The following is a 20902-nucleotide window of genomic DNA, read 5'->3' on the forward strand; positions in this document are numbered from 1 at the left end:
AATAGGAATTGTTATCACCTATTCAGATTTTTAGGGACTCTACATTTATAGCTAATTTGTGAGCAATATTTAATCAGTTAAGCAAATATACCCTTAAGTTCTGCTTCTCGTATGGTTCTTCCCTCCTTAGGTATCCTTTTTGGACTAATACTTAGTATTCCTAAACTCTATAGACATAAATAAAATCTGTCCTACTTTAAAAAAAATAAAAATGCTGAATTTCTGTATTCTAATCCTGATATAGTCAAACTCCATTAAATAAATAAATAAGCACACACTCTCTCTCTCTCTCTCTCTGTCTCTCTCTCTCTCACACACACACACACACACACACACACACACACACACACACACACATATATATATATATATATATATATATATATATATATATATATATATTTTTTTTTTTTTTTTTTTTAATCCAGGACCTTAAATCTTTAAATGCTAACAGTGAGTGGCTAGGGATGTAGCTCAGTGATACAGCAATTGACTAGCATATGTGAGGCCCTGAGTTCCATTCCCAGACTGAAAAACAAAACAAAACAAAACAGACAAATTAACAGTGAAGCACCAAATCATAGAGCTCCTTGAAGTTTCCTATTACTCTTATCCTCAGCCACAATTGAAGGTGTTAATAAAAAAAAATCTTTCATGCCTTTTGTTTAAGATGGGCCTAGTAGCCAACTTCTATTTTTAGAGAAAATACTCTCCTGTGTCTCAGCTCACTGCTTGAAATACACACTGTAGTGTTTTTTCTGGTAAGACAATCAAAGCAGAGAAATCCATAGTGCTTTATTGTGAACTTACACATGGATGTAGAGAGAATGCAGAGGGATAGCAAGACATAAGTCCTGTTGCCAGGGACTAGGCTGTAATACTGTCCAGAGCTCACAGGAACACTGAACCTGACTTAAAATCAACTAGACAAGAGCATGTGGCAATTAATGATTAACATTTATGTAAGAAACACTAGATTTGTGTTCTTTCTGTTGAAATAGTATGTAAAATAAATAAAATCATTTAAATCCTCCCCCTATTTTAAATGAAGTTCTGCAAGCAATCTTTGTCTAGGCCTGAAGACTTAACTGTATTATCTGTACTCTCCAGATACTCAGATTAAGTAATTATCATGATGTATAATGCTACATGAAACTATTTTTTATCCTTTTTCCAAGCAGATTTCTCCAGCAGATTTTCTGAAGGAAAATAAGCCTTTTTAAAACTTCTATATAATCACTTTTTGTTTTGGTACCAGAGATTGAACTCAGGGGCACTCAACCACTGAGCTACATCCCCAGCCCTATTTTTTGTATTTTATTTAGAGACAGGGTCTCACTGGGTTGCTTAGCGCCTTGCTGTTGCTCAGACTGGCTTTGAATTCCCCATCCTTCTGTCTCAGCTTCAGGAGCCACTGGGATTACAGGCGTGCGCTACTGTGCCTGACTGTGATCACTTTTAACAAGGAGTTTGTGTACATTTTTCAAAGCACACAGATTCACTTTTGGCAGTTCAAAGTACATAGCTCTTTTGTGATTATCGACTGACAGTTGTCAAAGTTACAAAACATTTATGTCTTCTATGAGCACAGAATGCTGGAGGTATATTTTACACATTCAGATTTGACAAAGCTAACAAACTTATACATTTTACTTAAAAATTTTTTTTAATTGTTCAGATGAGTAGTGACTTAAGGAAATGGGCAGTGTCAAGTCAGAATATATAAATTTGATGTAAACGCAATTTTTAAGGATTTTTCTGTCTTGTAATTAAAGGCAATTCTATCATTTACCATTCCAGTCCACAATTCAAATTATCATTAATTATATATATTTCTTTTTCAGTAAATGGCTTATGTTTTACATCCAGAAAGAGAAAAATTAATACTTACATCAGTTTCTTTAAAATCACTGACATGTATATAGTATATTTGTGTAGATGTTGGGAAAGATTAGACCACTGCCTTATGAACGTTAGTGTTATGGTTTAGATATGAGGTATCCTCCAAAAGCTCATGAGTGAGTCAATGCAAGAAAGTTTAGAGGTGAAATGATTGGGTTTTGAGATTTTTGATCTAAGCACTGCATTAATCCCCCAATAGGGATTAAGCTAAGTGGAACTGTAAGCAGGTAGGGTATGGCTGGAGGAGGTGGGTCATTGGGGGGTGTATTCTGGGTGTATATTTTGTTCTTGGTGAGGGAAGCTTTCTCTGCTTCCTGATGACTCTCTCTCTCTCTCTGCTTCATGTTCTGAGCTGCTTTTCTTTACCACTCTTATCTGCCACAATGGTCTCCACAGCAATGGAGCTGGTCATCTGCGGACTGAGACCATAAGAGTCAACTAATTAGCATATTTAAGTACAGATTCCTGAGCCCCATCCTTACTGTTTCTTGTTTGGTAGGCATGAGAATTTTTGCACTTCTAACATGTTCTTAGGTGTTTCTGATCAAGTCACATTGTGGTCCTTCCTCTGAATAGAACTGGGCTAGATAAATAGGGAAATCATTATACAACCATGGGAAAAGAAGTGGAAAAGATGGGGTGAAGATTATATCTTCTTACAGTGGGTGGAATAGTGTCCCCCAAAAGAGACTTATAGAATCCCAGTATGTGACCTCATTTGGAATAAGAGTCTTTGTGAATCTAATTACTGTGAGGATATTGAGATAAATGATCCAGGATTAGATAGGCTCTAATTTAATGAAGAGTGGCCTTGTAAGAGGTAAACTTATATTGTGTAAAACTGTAAGATAATAAATTTCTGTTACCTTACCAAATTTGTGGTGATTGGTTATAGCAGCCTAAGGAAACTAGTATATTACTCAAAGACCAATCATCCTAAGATGACAAGTTGCCTAGGTTTATGCTATAAAGAAAACAGATAAAATTTGGACCCCTGTCCAGTAATAGATAATGATTGGGACAATTAATTGATAAGTACAATTGAATACTTTCTGACATGTTATTTGATTTTATCTTCCCCTAAATATTTTGAGGTAGTTATGTTTTACCACAATTTAGCAGAGTATCTTAAAATGCAAAATGGTCTCTTAGGTAGTAGATATTTAAGTATTTATACCAGACTTTAGCTAGATTTTGAAAAAGCCAAGTGACTACCAAAAGTGATACAGCCAGTAAGTGCCAGAGTTAGAATTCAAATTGGGATCCTTCCATGTCACAATCTGTGCTCATCTCAATCACATCAGACTTTATCAAAGACTTGGAGTAGGAGGCAAATTTTGACTAGTTTATTTGGTTAGTATGGGATTTTCTATTAATTCTATAGTTATTTTCATTTTGTTACATTAATATTATTTCCTTTTATAGTAACCCTTCTACTTCACACTTAATTTACAGATAATTTAGGCTGATACTTATAACAGCAAGGTAATAATAGCTCTACATTGTGTTTGGAGATGTAGATCAATGATTTTGCCAATATTTCTATATCCTTTTTTACTATGCATGCAGAGAGAGAGAGAGAGAGAGAGAGAGAGAGAGAGAGAGAGAGAGAAACTGAGAACTGAGTCCTAGAAGAAACATTACCTTGAGATAAAAAGGTCACAAAAAGAAGATCATTAGTCTTTAGCATCATAGGATGAATTCCCAGAGTATTTCATACAAACCTACCTTGAATGATGTTTAATGTATTTTCAGATGTTTAATAATATTTTGAGAGTTATTAAATTCAAGCCTCACTTATTATAGTTAAAGCTTTTAAATATACATTATAAATGGTACTTCTAGCTCCCAAACATTAAGTAAGTTTTAAAAAATTGCTTCTATACTTTTGGTTGATTCAGAAACAGCAAAATCAAGATCAGTAAAACAGTGAAGGGACTAGACAAAATGGGCTATGAAACTTCTCACACCTGACAGGTTGAAGTGAATAGACAAGAAATAAAAGAAGCTAACATTTTGAAAAGAGAATTGCTTTGAAGTTCTGGCTTAGAAGTTCAGGATAAATTTCATAATGTCATTAAATGTCTAAATCCAAGAGAATACTGCTGAAAAATGGACAGTAACATACCTTTTTTTCCCCCTTGTATTGATGTCTATTTTTACCCCAACATGTTATTTTTCTCCCAAAATTTATCCCACAAATTCTTTATGTGTACCTGCAGCTTACAAGGCATGGCATAGAAACAAAGGCTGTTATCCGGTGGTAAATCTCATATATTGATCATGGAAATATGAGACAAATTCTCTTTTTCCAAATGACATAGATCATACTGTTCTTCTGTAAAGGTTTACGGAGAGTATGACTTCTATTCCTATCACTCTGTTACAAATTTTAGTCCACTATCTTTTGGAATTTGATTTCCTATGTTATTGAATTTTATTCAGTGAAAGAGGTTAAAACAGAGATTATTTTAATATTTTTAAGACTTCCTTTGTGACCTAGTAAGTGGTCAAATTTGTAAATGTTTCAGGCTTGAAGAATGTATATTCTTTAATATTCAATGTCAGAGCCAATATACATTTATTTGATCAAGGATTCTATTTGTGTTGTTGAACTCTTTGTTGATTTTTATATCTTCTATAAAGAGATAAATTCTACAAAACTTTTAAGGGAGATAAACTATAGTTGCATCAAATTCTACTTATAATTCTGATTTTGCTTTGTATATTTAAAGCAAAGATTTCAGGAATATACAGCTCAGGACAATTATATTTTTGGGGTGAATTATTTCTTCTAGAATTGAGTAGTAAACCTTTTTTACTCTGTTTTTTACTTTATATCTACTTTTTCTAACATTATTATTGCTACATTAGATACTTTTGTTAATAATTATAAATTTATTATTTCAGCTCCTTACTTTCAATGTTTCTATGCCATTAAATGTTTTAAATTGTGTATTTTTTGCTCTATATTTTATATATCATACATGTCACTCTTTAAAATATATCACATAGTGATTTCTAGCCTATTTAAAGTTGTACAACCAATACCACTATCCAATTTTATAATGGTTTTTCATCACTCCGAATGGAGCAATCACTGTCCATTTTCCACCTCTTCTCAGTCCCTAGCAACCACTAATCTATTTTATGTCTCTATGGATTTCCCTTTTCTGAACATTTTAGATTTTTTTTAGATATACATGACAGTGGAGCCTATTTTGACATATTTTACAAACAAAGAGAATATCTTATTCTAATTAGAATCCTAGTCTTATGGATGTACATGATAGTGAGATTCACTGTATATTCATGTAGGCACATAGGAAAGTTATGATCTGGCTTTTCACTTTGCATTTAGAGTAATGGTCTTGAGATGTACCCAATTGTTAGTACTTCATTACTTTTATGGCTGAATAATGTTCTGTTGTATGGATATACAGTAGTCTCCCTTTAACTATAGGGAATACATTCCAAGACCTCAAACTTCAGATAATACAGGATCCTATGTATAACTATGATTTTTCCTATACAAGCACACTTATGATAAAGTTTAATTTATAAATTAGGCACAGAAAAAAATAAGAACAATATATAATTGTAATATAGAAAAGTTATAACAAAATAAGGTAGTAAAATTTATTTAAAATTTAAAAATCCTTATTTCTATAATTTTCCATTTAACATTTTTAATATTTCTCCATACTCTTAACTGCTCTTCCAAAAATTCTCTTTCTTTCTCTTATAGATTTGGTGATCTCTTCAATATATTTCCATATACTTATTCTCTCTTCAGTGTATCTAAAGAGTTTTTAAAATCATTCCCTGATTAAATCAATGATTCTTCTCTTCTAGAAGTGCTTTTTGGTTATTTTAGAATTCTTCTATAAGTCATAAGTGAATTAGAGGTTTATATTGGGCTTAATGGTGACTTCTAGAAAAATATGTCTATTCCCTAACCCCTAGAACCTGTGAATATGACCTTATTTGGAAAAAGTGGTAATTATGTCAAAAATCTTGAGATAAAATTATCCTGGATTAGCAAGGTGGGCTCTAACTCCAATGACATGTCCTTATAAGACACAGAGAAGAGAAGACACAGATATGGAAGAGAAAGGCACAGGAAGATGGGGGCAGAGATTAGAATTGCACAGCCAGAAGCCAAGAAATCACTGGAGTCACCAAAGATGAAAGGAAACAAAAGTTAAGATTCACAAGAAGAGAAATGTTCACTTTCACTGGTAATCAAATGCCACTTAAAATGATAAAACACCATTTTTCACTAATCTCAACCGCTAATTTACAGTATAGGTAAGAATACAAGGCAGTGGGTCCTTCCTACATTCTTCTAAAAGTCATAAATTGCCACAGCCTTTCTGAAGGACAATATGATGTTATTAAGAAAATCAATACTAGATTTTCCTTTACTTTTTCTCAGATATATCACACAGGTATATTTCACTACATATTGATTATACTAAAATAATGTAAACAACCTGAATGCTCAATGACAAGAGATGGGTTAAATGAATTATGGTATATGATAAATAAAAATAGTAGACAAATAATTTAAAAACCTGAGAAAGGTTTCAATATTAAAGAAGTGCAAACCTCTGGACCAAGATGGTAAATTGAGGACATGCTAAGTCCTGTCTCCTTGCCCCTATACCCTAGTTCACATGCATGGATGATATTTCAAAATACTGTTCAGGTAATAAATAGTTGACCTCAAAAAGAACAAAAAGAAATCTTTAGGTGCCAGAAATTGCAAAGTAACACATTGGATTGTGTGGAAGCTGACTCTAAACTTCCCAAGTTATAACCAGTATGTGGCCAGCATGCAGATTGGGAGATAGGAACATACTGCCCATCTGTACCTGGGAGAAAGGATAGCCTACCTCCACAACTGTCATAGATGAAGGTATGAAAATGTCACCCACCTAAGCCTACCAGTGTCTCTGTACAATGTGGAAATCCAAGAATTCTGATAGTGATAGACAGTGATAGACAAATTAACTCATCTGTTTGTTGATCTCTGTGGAGCTCTAGCTGAGGCAAACTCAAAACCCTATAAGAAAACCAATACAAAACAAAAACCTTAGAAAGGTCTCCACAATGTAGGGTCCAAGCAGGAAAGAATTCCTTTTAGTGGAAGAGAGAGGGGAATTGCACGGAAGATGGAAGGAGACCCACCCTCATTGTTATCCAAAATTACATATAAGAGGATGTGAGGGGAAAAAAGAGAGAAATGAGTTACAGTAGATGGGGTAGAGAGAGATGAGGGGAGGGGAGGAGGAATAGGAAAGGGATAGGAAAGGCAGCAGAATACAACAGACACTAGTATGGCAGTGTGTATTAAATACAGATGTATAACCAATGTGATCCTGCAATCTGTACACATGGGAAAAATAAGAATTCATACACCATATGAATCGGATGTATGATATATGATATGTCAAGATCATTGTAATGTTTTGAGCAACCAATAAAAAAAAAAGTGGTCCTGAAAAAAAAAATAAGTGAATTAGAGACCTGACCTTGTTTGATGTGATAGTATGTATTTTAATTGTTTAGTAATATGGACTGGAGTTTTTCTTCAGCTAAAATACTTGAACCATGTAGATCCCATTATTATAGTGAGTACATCCAGTTCCATATGAACTAACTCAGTTCTTTTTTGTTGTTGTTTTATAGATGCAAGTTTCCAAAACTAATATTGAAAAGAAAAAGCCCAAATTTAGAAAAAGAAAAAGGTATGCTGGTAGTATGATAAAATGTAAATATGTATATATGTTTTTTTAATTATTATATGACATTTTCCATAATTCTTGATTCCATTTTATTAGGGAAACATTATGTTTGAAGTTTTCTAAAAGAATTTATAAGATTATTAGTAGTAATCTTAGAAATATGGAGAAAGTTTCATAATCATATAAATATGTAGTTTTGTAATTGGAACTTTAAAGATTAATATTATTTTACTAACTAGATGAAAAGGATCCTAGCTTAAAATTGGTAATACAAACAAGAAACAGCGCTTCATAATAAACTAATAAGCCACTAATGACAAATTTTAGTATTTATTATTGAATCAGCCATACTTGTTAAAGAATATAATCAGTGCTGTGTTTGTTAAAAGGAATTCTACTCAAAAATAAAAACTGGCATTAATTGCCTTTCTCTTCTTCTTTTTACCTTTTCAGAAGATAGCTAATTTTTTAAAATGGACTTTCATTGCCTTATACCAGTAATACTTCACAGTAATCCCATCAAGTAAATAGAAAGTGTATCATAATTATCTGCATTTAAAATATGAACAATTTGAGGCATATAGAAGTGAAGTGACTTTCATAATAACATGTTTAGAGAAAAGGGATTTGAACAAAATTCTGCTTTAAATCATCAACATAGTATAATGGAAAAAAGCATGAATTTGCAGTCTTAACAGAATTTAGTTCTACAATGTTCAGCCATTTACCTTTATTGTCAGATAGCTCAGTTTTTTCATATAATGAGAGAAGCAAATACTTAATAGGTTTTTAAAGGAGAATTACATGAATAAAATGGTGTATACTGTTAAGTAGATCACCAGTGTATTGTGCCTAATGACAGCTTAAATCAATATTAGTCCTCTCTTTTTATAATTAAAAAAAAGTTGTGTTACTATATAACACAACCAAGAAAAAGTACCTTAGTTAAATAAATACTAATAATCTATGGTTATCAATGAATACTCATGAATGGTCATTTACATGTATACAATTGAACATTTGAAATTAAATCTGTCCAATTCTTTTTCTAGGAAAGCTATTCTAAAATGCTCTTTTGAAAATGTTTGTTCAGATGATGCCTTATCAAAGGAAAGCATGGGTATGTGAAGTCCTGTTCTACTTTTAGTTCTTTTGCATATGTCTAATTCTAGAAGATGTAGTTGTTTCCTTTGAAAGAAAAAAGAACTGTTGTATATTTATAGCAGAGAAACATTAATAGGTCATTTTCAGTATTGATTTATATACAGGGGCTTCTCAGTTGTCTCTAGGTTTCTGGTTTTTTAAAATTAATTTTTTCTGGCTTTGTCCTGTATTTAATTTTTAAAATAAAGCACTAACAGTTGTGGGAGGAAATACCAGCAACTGTATTCCAATCCAGACTTCTCCATTCCAAACTTACTATAGTCCAAAGGGAGAGAAGAAATAAATGTCTGGGGCTTCTAACTGAATTAATTGTCATTGGTATTAGAACACAGTAGGGTAAATGTGAAATTCAGGGAGAAAGTATCATTTACTCTCCCTACATTTTCATTAGTCTTGAGAAGCAGGCAAATGCTTATTTACAAGATGGAACTTTGTCAGGCATGTTCAAAGCCCATTAAACCCAGAGGAGTTACAGATGCTATAGGCCCTCTCTCCTTAAAGCTACCCCCATATCCTATGGCCTTGCATTTCAATTGGCTAAATAAGCCACTTATTTCTCATTAAAAGAGTATAACACAGGCAGAAGGATTTTTTAAATCCTTTTGTTCCTCTTCTAAATCGCAAAAAATTCTGTTTTTTCTTTTCCAACTTAACCTGCTGCTGTCTTCACACTAATTGAGATGACTTTTCTTAGCTCTTTCCTCCCTTTGCCTCACATGATCAGTTCATATATTCCTGTAGAAAAGCAAAAGTTTGCTTATCTCTGAGCTGATTTCCCAGTTGGAGATCTAGGCACTATGGCTGAGGGCTCCAAAACCAGCATCCTTCTCCCCTCCAGCTCACATACTATAGGATACTACAGAAGTCATTTCTAGCCAGGAGGCCATTGACTAGAAATAATGGATGAATATTTCCCATTAGTTATCCAGGTAGAGGGAAACCCCTCCAGGAATCTCATATTCTGTATGGTTATTTGCTAAATCAACTAACCTAATCCGTGTTTTATTTCTTCATCCCATCATGAACTATAGGGAGCAGGAATATCTAGTGTACTGTATTCTTTCTAAGAGCTGACTCCCAGAAAAAAAGTGAAATCTTTTTCAAGTTTAAGATTCCTCATTTAAAAAAAAAAAAAATCCTACCCAATTTCTGTGGATTCCCTCAATTCAAACCTGATATCTCTTATTTCTTTGTAGTTTAAGATAGGGTCAGTCCTGCATCAAATGACAGAAGAAAATTGTGCTTTGTTCTTGAATCACTGCCCTACTTCTTTAAACCAATTTCCTTATATAACCAGATGTTAAAGTTTCCCATTTGTTTCCTACACCAGATTTTCTTTTCCTGGGTGAGCTTTCTGCTCCACAGACGGTTTCTCTTTACCTCTCTCCATCCTCCCTCTCTTTCTTCCTCTCTCCTTCTTTCTCTTTCTCTCTGCACCGCCCTGAGTTAGGGATTAGGACAAGGGGTAATTAAGTACAGCTACTTTATCTCTCCAGGTATCAGTTTCCTCATCTGTGAAAAAGAGATGCAGCAAGAGCTCTCTTATCCAATGAAGATAAGATTTGTTTTTTGGAAATTAATAGAAAAAGCTGAGAGATCATTAAATAATTTAAACTATATGCCCATGTCTATATAGATTTATCTAAGAAATACTATTAGTGAAGCATGTCTGCATTTTGGGGACAATTCCTGTAGGAATAATTATGGTAGCATCAATATAATTTCCTATTACATTTTCATTATTCCCTATAACTCATTGTTTTCAGTTTTTAGGAATAAGAAAAACCATCTATCTTGAAGATATGGTTCTAGCAATAATAATGATGATGACCAGCACCTATAAAAATTACTGTATCTCCTTACTGTTCTAAATATTTCATATACTTTTGTATATTTAATCCATGCAAGATTTATATTAGGTAAAGTGGATATTACATTACCTTCCATTTTGTTGATTGGGAAAGTAAGGCACTTAATAGGTCATATGACTTTTCCAAAGACACCTAGCTTAGTAAAATAAATAAATGAAAGTGTGTAGCTATTTCCTTGGTAGCTTAGATTATGAGGAATTATTGTTGTTGTTGTTGTTGTTGTTATTATTATTATTAGTAGTAGTAGGACCAGGGATTGAACCCAGGGTGCTTAACCACTGGTCAATATCCCCAGCCCTTTTTATATTTTATTTTGAGACAATTTTATATTTTATTGTGCTAATTTGTTTAGGGCCTTGCCAAATTGCTGAGGCTGGCTTTGAATTTGACTGCCTCTGTCTCCTAAGCTGCTGAGATTGTGTATATCACCACACCTGATGATTATAAGAAATTTTAAAACTAAATTCATGGAGGTTTTGGTGCAGCAATTATAGTTGGTCTGAGCATGTTTTTTTCATTATTGCCTTTCATATTTTCCTTATTTGATTTTATTTCTTTTAGCTTTTTATTTATTGTTGTTTGTTATTTCATTTTTTTCTATTGAATCGGTAGATCTTTAAAAGTTTGAGTAAATATATTATTAAGAGCCAACTAATAACCTATTAACATTAATTATTTAATTAGTCACTTGATATAAATAATCTTGGAAGAGGATGGCTAATATAGGAAAGGTTTGGCTTACGGGATAAGCTAGAAAGAGCATGAAAGGCTTCGGGGCCTAAGTTCAGGATTTAGACAGAGTGACAAGGAAAAAGGTTATTATGCTACTCATGATACACTTTGCCTACCAACTCTTGGTTTAACATTTTTAACTTCTAAGCCAAAAGTGGTGTTGGCCCTCATTCCCCTCATCCCGCTTTCCCAAATTGTACCATACCTCCTATTTCAGTTTGTATAGTGATCTGTTATTTTTTTTTTCAGAGAGAGAGGGGGTGGGGAGAGAGAGGGAGCGAGAGGAGAGAATTTTTTAATATTTATTGTTTAGTTTTCAGTGGACATAATATCTTTATTTTATTTTTTGTGGTGCTGAGAATCGAATCCAACTCAGTCTGTATTTTATTCGTTCGTGTGTGTGTGTGTGTGTGTGTGTGTGTGTGTGTGTGTTTGTGTATGAATATTTGTGGCTACTTCAAAACAAAATACTACTCCTCACCTGCTTCCTTTATTAGGTGCTTACATAATTTAAACAATGAAATACCTCTGCAAATTAATTTTTTTTTAAATACAAGCTTTGGGGTAACTCAACCCATAGTTTATAAATAAGGAAAGATATTTTCTGTAAACATTTATTAAAGAAATAGAGTTTAAAAAAAAAACTCCCTAAGTATACACTTGAAAGTTTTTAAAATACTGACTGATTTTTCAGACAGTGATTTATTTCTTATCAGGAATGGATTTATTTTACACACACTGATTTTTAAAAGCCAGATGTCAGCTTTAGAATTAGAGATATCTCCTTTGGTCTCTCTATCCAACCCCCCGGACTCCTTTCTTTGAGTGACAGAGTAGCTATAATGTTACCACTTTACTCTCAACAACAAATAAAAGCAAGTCAGTGAAACTACAGTAAAATCAGTATTGATAGGAGATGATTGGTCATGCAATCAGCAAAGGTTTTTATTTTGTCTCTACCTTTTGGAGGGTATCATTGACCAGTTTTGATAACCTAGTTTGTAGATTACAGCAACTGCTATTTTTTGAGAATTAGTTTTGAACTTTAGCTTACAATGTAAGAATAAGTGTTTAGTAAAGCAAGCCTCCCATTCCTCTGGAAACAGAATTTGACATCAGTCGAGTTAGTGTTATGAACACTAGTTGATTTATGAAATCCTTCATTATTTGTCTACCTTCTGATCAAAAGGCACTATATTTTTCCAGATCACTTGAAAACAGAGAGATTACAATGCCATTTGGCGATGACATTAATTATCATAAATTGATGTATTTTAGCCTAATGTAAGAAATATAAAGATGTTTGTTTGCCATTTTTCCTTTACAGCATAGCTCAAAATTCATCTTCTCAACAGTTCTTTAAATTTCAGTGTCAGTTTCCATAGACTCAGAATCTAAAGTAGGAAAACACAACATTTGTGAGTAGTACTGGGAAATTGGTGTAAAGATAAGATAGCCACAAGTAGTTATCTGTTAAGTAAGAGGTTACTAATAAGAAATCTATCAAAATATGAGGGTTGATTTCATTAAAAGTGCTTCAACAAAAACCTATATTTCTCTAGAAAATTCTAATTCAATAGACATAGAATTGTATCCTTTTTCTTTAATATATTCTCCAACTGACTCTTATACATTTTGAATTTTTAATTTCACTGTTCTAGAATGGAGCATTCTATTATCTGTGTTCTTAGTCTTTAGCAATAGCTGCAGAACACATCTATTTGGATACAACTAACATTTTAATTGCAATTTTTGTTTGTTTTGTTTTTTAAATATGAGAATATATTCTATAGTGTGGAATGGTTTATCATTCTACATTAATAAAGCTTCCCTAGAGTGAGCTTTTCCTTGAGAAAACCAAAGATTACCTGGAAAGAGAGTATGGTCAGGAATTCTATATCTGTGGAGTTCCTGGTCCCTAGTAGGTACATAGTAAATATTTGTTGATTGAATATAAATATAAAGTGCTTAGGATAAGCAGTAAATATTGACCAAAAAATCTTTTCTTTTCTTTTCTTTTTTTTTTTTTTTTTTTTTTTTTTTTTTGGTGCTGGGGATTGAACTCAGGGGCACTAAACCATTGAGCCACATCCCCAGCCCTATTTTATATTTTATTTAGACACAGGGTCTCACTGAGTTGCTTAGCACCTTACTTTTGCTGAGACTGGCTTTGAACTCAGGATCCTCCTGACTCAGGCTCCTGAGCTGCTGGGATTACAGGCATGTGCCACTGTGTCTGGCCTCCGAAAAATCACTTTTGTAGACAGAACCTATAGTGCAAAAAGTGTAAACTGAAATTGTTTTTCCAGTACTGTAATAACAACTGAGAGCATTTATTTTGCCTTCTGCCTCTCACATTTGCTGTTCATTCTCTTTTTTTGGAAACATGCAATTTGATAACTTTCCATAATTTCATTTCACACTATTTTTAATAACTGTTTTAGCACTTTTGAAACTTAACTTTATTATGTCCTGCCTGAGTACATTTTCATGTTCCATGAACTTTCAGCTGCTGTAGCTGGTGTGATTTTTGGTGACCTGCCAAAATAAGAGGAGGTTATATGTTATATGTCAGCTTTTAATAATCAAAGTGAAGAAGGGGCATGTACTCATGGCCTTTCCCTCCAAATTATATTGTCTATGGAAGAGCTTCTCAGATTCTCCATATGTCTGTGGTGTAGGGCAGCAGGCCACACATGGCTTACTTTTTTTGGTCTTTGATTCAATAAGATCCTATATCAAAACAAATGATTGTATTGTTTAAGTCAAGAATTCAAATGCATATTGTTGATCAGAACTTGATTCTATAGAGTTATACCAGGTTTCTTTATCTTTGGTGAGGATATTGTTTTATCTCAGCAAGGTCACATGAAGAATCTAATTGAATTTTGCCTACTTAAATTTTTATGTCACAGTAATGAAAAAAGTGCTTCTTGTAAATGCAGTATTTTATTTATTAAATCATTTAGGAAATTAAGATATGTTGCTATTTGGGTTAAAAACAGACAAATCTATGTTCAGCCTAGCTATTTAAACACAGGGTTCTCCTTTTGAATAATAGTTTAAATAGATTGGCAACCAGTTGCTAACTGTTTTTGTTAATAAAATTTTATTGGAATATAGCCATTCTAATTTCCTTAAGTGCATGTCTACAGTTTGCCCTACAACACAGTTGTGTAGTTGTCATAGAGATCAGTCTAACCAAAAAGTTTGAAATGTTTGTTCTCTGGCTCTTACAGAAAAATTTAGCTACTTATTCTCTATAATAAAAGTAATTTAGTTTGGTGCCCTGATTTCCTAATTAAAAAAAAAACAACACAACTCGGGTGAGCATTTTATACTTCAGAGATATTTTGTGGTATATACATAGCAAGAATATTGCCTGTGTTTTTCAAAGAACAATTATAAAAGTTCGCAAATCCATAATAATAATAATAATTTTGGATCAAGCAAAATCATATGTACAAATTACATGAAATATTTAATTTTTTAAATCTTGTACCATTTAGAAGATTTCTCTTTTCCTGGTGGCTAAGATTATCAATTATATCAAATTAATTAAGAGGTGCAGCATATTTGATATGTTAATGATATTCCTTTAGTTGTTTCTGAGACAGAAGTTTTACTAAAAGAGCTGGAGCAAATGCTACAGCAAGCCCTAGAGCCCACAGCAATACCTGATGAGTCTGAAGAAGAATGTGGAGAAGAAATTAATGCAAGAAAAAAGGTAGTATTGAAGTTATTATCAGGCCTAAATAGCAACTTCAAGTTTTTTAAATGCAGAATTGTTTCTGATTGTACATTTCGATTATACAAAATGCCTATTTCACATCTGAAATTTGAGCTCTTGGTTATCATGAAGTGAATTGTAAAGTAGTTGCCTGTTGAGAAATCAGAATACATCTATCAGTTTTGGGAAAGATATCTGTGTTTAAGTAGAGAAGTAATTTGAGATCTTTGTGGTTGTAATGAAGAAAGATGGAAGAGGTTCGCTATAGGTGTAGTTCACTCAGAAAGACCTCTCCCCTGCTTCTGATCTTTTCAATTGGAAGGGGCCAGGATAACAGCAGCACACTAGAAAAGGGTAGCAACTTACCGGGAAATCTGCCCTGTCCAGATCATGCACCAGGATGACCTCTATAACAGAAAAACCTCATTAGTAACAGTGGAGGTAGAATCTTTGATTGGAATAAGTTTCACCTTTTATATCTTGGTTTATGCTCCATAACCCCCTACATTTTGGACAGTTATGTTGGGCTTAGGCCACATGTGCTTACTTTATTTAATGCCTGCAACTAAAATGAGGGCTTGTGATATAAGACCCAGGCTATTAATACAAAGTAGCAATGAGAAAAAAAAAAAGCCATATGGTAGACTCCCACCAGGCATACAGTTGTACCCTAAATAGTAAGAAAGAAAAATGACAGTACAGAGTTTTGTATCTTAAAGTTCATTCATTCTTTCAGATATATGGTGTATCTGCAGTCAAGAGAACATATTGAGCCTCATTCTCTTATATAATGCCTGTTTTCCTGGTCCTGGTTTTATCATTAATGACTTTTGAAATTTAGCAAAGTTGTTTTCCACCTGCCTCAGGATTGTTTTAGGGATTAAATAAGGTAAACTGGGAAAAGCGCTTGACATAACATCAGATACCTCAGGTTAACTATTATAGATGAGAATTGGCAATAGCAGTTTATAAAGAACATAAATGCTAAAATTTTCTTTGTTTTGAAAGAGAGAATTTTTTTAATATTTATTTTTTAGTTTTCAGCAGACGCAACATCTTTGTTTGTATGTGGTGCTGAGGATCGAACCCAGGCTGCACTCATGCCAGGCAAGCGCGCTACCGCTTGAGCCACAACCCCAGCCCCTAAAATTTTCTTACATCACTTTTATTTTCCCACATTCTTACCCTGAGAAACTACCTACCCTGAAATCTTATTGTTTTCAGATGCAGAAATAGTTGGATTTAGGACCATTTCTAAATGGTTTACATACTTCGGCAGACTATTCAGTTGCATGATTTCATTTAGATTGTCAATATATGTAAGGATGAGTCTTTAGCACCTCCTTTACTGAGTTAGAAATTTACAAAATTTATAGAATTTGTTAATAAGATAAATGTATTAAGAGAAGAAAATTAGTATCAACTCCTACTGAGTTGTAAATCATGGTAAGTTTTCTTAATCAGCACCAGCAATGGCAACTTTTGCCTGAATCTGCATAGGTTATAAATGCCATTTTTCCAATGAAGGGTTCCTTTCATTAAAAAAAAATATTGTTTTCTATAGATGGATCTTACCCTTTGTAGAAAAATATCTATAGATTGGTGACATGCATTTTATATACATATAATTAATATACAAATTATTCTTTTTTAGCAGTTATATGCCTTGTTTGAATACCATATGGTTTTGTGTAGGTTTTTGTGTGTGTGTGTGGTTTATTTTTTTGTTTTTTGTTTTGTCCATTCTAGGCAGCCTGTCTTTTCAAAAATACAGCTTGGTTAATTTTTATAGTGATGTCCTGGAGCTTTTATAGTCATAGAAATGGCTTCTATTTTGGCATTATAACTAGTAACTTGATAAAACAGAAAATTACTTCTGATTTTATTTCTTAAGGTAAAATACATAGTTTTAATTCACCACTAGGCAGGAGCTTGCTCTTTGTTTTAGATTCTTGTATTATTTTACTCTTTCAAAAGGCATTTATGAATTATAAAAATTAATTATTTTAACTTGCTGGCAGGCAGGTGAGTGCCTCCTGCTGACTAGTTTAAAGCCACTGTGCACACTGAGCTTCCTAAGTCTGACATTCATGCCAGGTTCAGAATATTTAGGGCCTTGTTCACTTTTAAATGAGGAGAATAGCAATGAATCTGAATATCAAAACTGAAACAGTTTCCAGTGTAAAATTAAAGAAATGATCACTTCTAGGATTTCATTTTTTTTACTTTTGGTTATTACAAAGAATTAATATGCCTTCCAAAGGGAATTTCACACTTAAAACAGGATTTTATTTTGGTTTTAAGAAGAAAGTAGTCTCTCAAGCTAAAAATGCCAAGAAGAGCCACCTGATAATTTTAAAGTCCTGAGCCTGTTGATTCTCTTAGAAGATATTATATGAGCTATTTTCAAAGTTGTAACGTTAATGATATTTTCATCATTCATTTCACCTGTGAGATTTCAATTTGATTACTCTCAAGCATTTACACCAACAGATGAGAGTCACAATGTGGAAAAAAGCATACACACATGGATAATCAAAACACTTTTCTATTTGTCATTGAAATGCTTTATAAGATTATTTTCCTCAGTAGAGTCACTTCCTAATTATGTTTTTCTTTAGCTAATATTAACACTGGTTGACATGCCCTGACTTGGTAAGCAAAGGGAAGAAATTAACTGCAGGTTTTTATATATATATTAGAATAATTCACAAATTGGATAATCCATATACAAATAAGACCATTTACTACATAATAATTTGGAATAAATGGTACATTTTTAAATATTAAAATACTCTTATGAACTACATGTGCTTTTTTCAACTTTGAATTGAATGAGAAATTAGCCATATCCTTAATGAGCATTGAAGTTATGGACTTCATGTGTGTATGTGCTTGTGCACAAATAAATTGTTTTCACAAGTCAGTCCCCTTCCACACTAAACTAGAGTACACATAGCTTATGAGAAGATAGTGGCAGAAAATTTGTCTAAAACAGTTTTAATCTGTATTCTCTATAATGATTTTTAAAATAAGATAATATAGAAAACTAAGACAAAATAAAATTATTTTTTCCAAATCATAAAATTAAAAGTAAAAATGGATAATGTTGAGAAATAGAGACAGAACCTAAATAATAATTTACTTCTATGGAAACATATTTACTATACATTATACTGTATATAAGAATCATTATTTGACCTCCAATAAAGAAAACTTTATACACTGCTGTGACTTGAGGAATTACCACTACTTTATATTTTATTCAAGTAATCAAGTAAATATGATATGGTTCTGATGATTTATATGGTTGTTTTCACAGTTATCTAAAGGCATCCCTGAAGCTCCTGCAGGCAGCCCATTTCAAAATCAACATGAAGAGGACTATCTTGTAATTGATGGAATGAAATTAAGAGCTGGAGAATGTATTGAGAATATAACTAATAAGTTTAAAGAAATAGATGCCTTGATGTCTGAATTTTAGGGTGTTATGCATATTTTCAGAAGTTAATTGGGAAAACATTGGTATTTTTCTGAAGCCAGAAATTTAAAAATGTTTGGTAAAATAGGTATACATTATATACAAAAGTTGATATTTATGACAACTTTGTACTTTAAATTTTGAAAATATCCATAGTTTTGAGAGCCAAACAAATTGTATTGAAGTTAGAGTTAGAATTTTTAAATTAAAGAAAAGCCTTATTTTCTTATTTGTAGATATTTTGTTTGCCTTATTTACAAAATGGTTTATGGAACTTACCTCATAAATACACACTTTACAATGCTTATTTAGGTCATTTATTCAAGTATGGCAAAGTACTAAAATGGCTGACCATGCTATTACAATTCTTAGAGATAATTCAAATCTAATTAATATATTTATAAAATTTGTATTTGTATTATAATTAAACTATTATAAAATAAAAGTACATAATAAAAATATAGTAGTATAATAAAGTTGGAGACTTCTTAAAAGACAAAAATGTCAGTAGCCTCATTATATTAGAAACAATTATTTCCATCATGGTTTCTCAAACTGCTTATTTAACAGTCTTTAGGAAACTTGGAAGCAACAGAATCCTGGAACTTTTCCTGTTGAATCAGTATCTCTGAAGGTGAGCATGGGAAAATGTACCAAGAGAAATTAAACATGCACTATTAAAAAAATCCAATAATATAAAAGTTAAAAGTACATCATTGTTAAAAAAAAAATTACCTCTTTAAGGCCCTATATCCTAATACTGTCACATTCTCATACACTGGGACTTAGGAATATAGCCCATAACAGCATAGTATAAATGAATAATATCTGCCATGCAATATCTTACATATTTTCCAGTTTTTAAACACTTAATTAGATTTTTAATTTTTTTAATTTGTTCTTTTTTAGTTTATATGATGTTAGAAAATATCCATGGTTTTGAGAGCCAAACAAATGTATTTTGACATATCATACCATGCATAGAGTATAACTTCCCATTCTTGTGGTTGTATATTATGTGAAGTTACACAAGTTGTGTATTAATATACAAACATAGGGAGGTTATATCTGATTCACTCTACTATCTTTCCCATACCCCCAATTCCCCCCTGTCCAATCTGCTGAACCTTCAATCCTCCCTCTGCTGCTCTACAGCCTATTTTGAGTCAGCATCTACATATTAGAGAAAACATTCAGCCTTTGGTTTTAGGGGATTAGCTTATTTCCCTTAGCATGGGAGTCTCCAGTTCTTTTCTGGCAAATATTATAATTTCATTCTTCTTTATGGCTGAAAATATTTCTTTATGTATATATACCACATTTTCTTCATCCTTTCACTTATTGAAGGGCACCTAGGTTGGTTCCATAGCTTAGCTATTGTGAATTGAACTGCTGTGAACATTGTTGTGGCCACATTACTATGGTATGCTGATCTTAAGTTGTTTGGGTATATGCTGAGGAGTGGGATAACTATGTCAAATGGTGGTTCCACTCCATGTTTTCTGAGGAAACTCCATACTGCTTTCCATATTGGTTGCACAAATTTGCAGTCCCACCAGCAATGTCAGAGTGTGCCTTTTTACCCCACATCCTCACCAACATTTATACTTGTATTCTTGATAATTGCCATTCTTACTGGAGTAAGATGAAATCTCTGTTTTCTTTTAGTTTGCATTTCTCTAATTGATATTGATTTTGAACATTTTTTCATATATTTGTTGCCTATTCGCATTTCTTTTTCTGTGAAGTGGTTATTGGTTTTTTGCTTGTTTGTTTTTGTTTTCGTTTTTTGTATTAAGTTTTTTGAGTTCTTTATATATCTTGGAGATTAATGCTCTATCTGAGGTGCAGGTTGCAAAGATATTCTCCCATTCTGTAGACTCTCTTTTCATGTTCTTGATTGTTTCCTTTGCTGTGAAGAAGCTTTTTAGTTTGATAAAATCCCATTTATTGATTTTTTATTTTAATTCTTGTGCTTTCAGAGTCTTGTTGAGGAATTCAGTTTTTAAGCCAACATGATGGAGATTTGGGCCTACTTTTTCTTCTAGTAGGTACAGGGTCTCTGAACTAATGCCTAGGTCCTTAAACCATTTTGAGTTGGATTTTGTACAGGTTGAGAGATAGGGGTCTAATTTTATTTTATTACATATGGATTTGTTGTTTCCCCACCACCATTTATTGAAGAGACTATCTTTTATCCAATGTATGTTTATGGCATCTTTGTCTAGTATGAAATAAATGTAATTGTGTGGGTTTGTCTCAGTGTCTTCTA

General features: G+C 32.6%; 1 protein-coding gene across 1 annotated transcript in view; it reads left to right on the plus strand.

Moving 5' to 3' along the window:
* Window positions 1–18992, plus strand: part of Zcwpw2 (zinc finger CW-type and PWWP domain containing 2) — a 140234-nt gene extending 121242 nt beyond the window's left edge. Inside the window, exons 6-9 of the mRNA XM_076843076.1 lie at window positions 7597–7655; window positions 8705–8772; window positions 15022–15146; window positions 18472–18992. Coding sequence (XP_076699191.1) covers window positions 7597–7655; window positions 8705–8772; window positions 15022–15146; window positions 18472–18633 — 414 coding nt within the window. The 3' untranslated portion in view covers window positions 18634–18992. The remainder of the gene's footprint in view (window positions 1–7596; window positions 7656–8704; window positions 8773–15021; window positions 15147–18471) is intronic.
* The last annotated feature ends 1910 nt before the right edge of the window (window positions 18993–20902 follow it).

Source organism: Callospermophilus lateralis, chromosome 1 (assembly GCF_048772815.1).
Source record: "Callospermophilus lateralis isolate mCalLat2 chromosome 1, mCalLat2.hap1, whole genome shotgun sequence".
Classification (NCBI taxonomy): Eukaryota; Metazoa; Chordata; class Mammalia; order Rodentia; family Sciuridae; genus Callospermophilus; species Callospermophilus lateralis.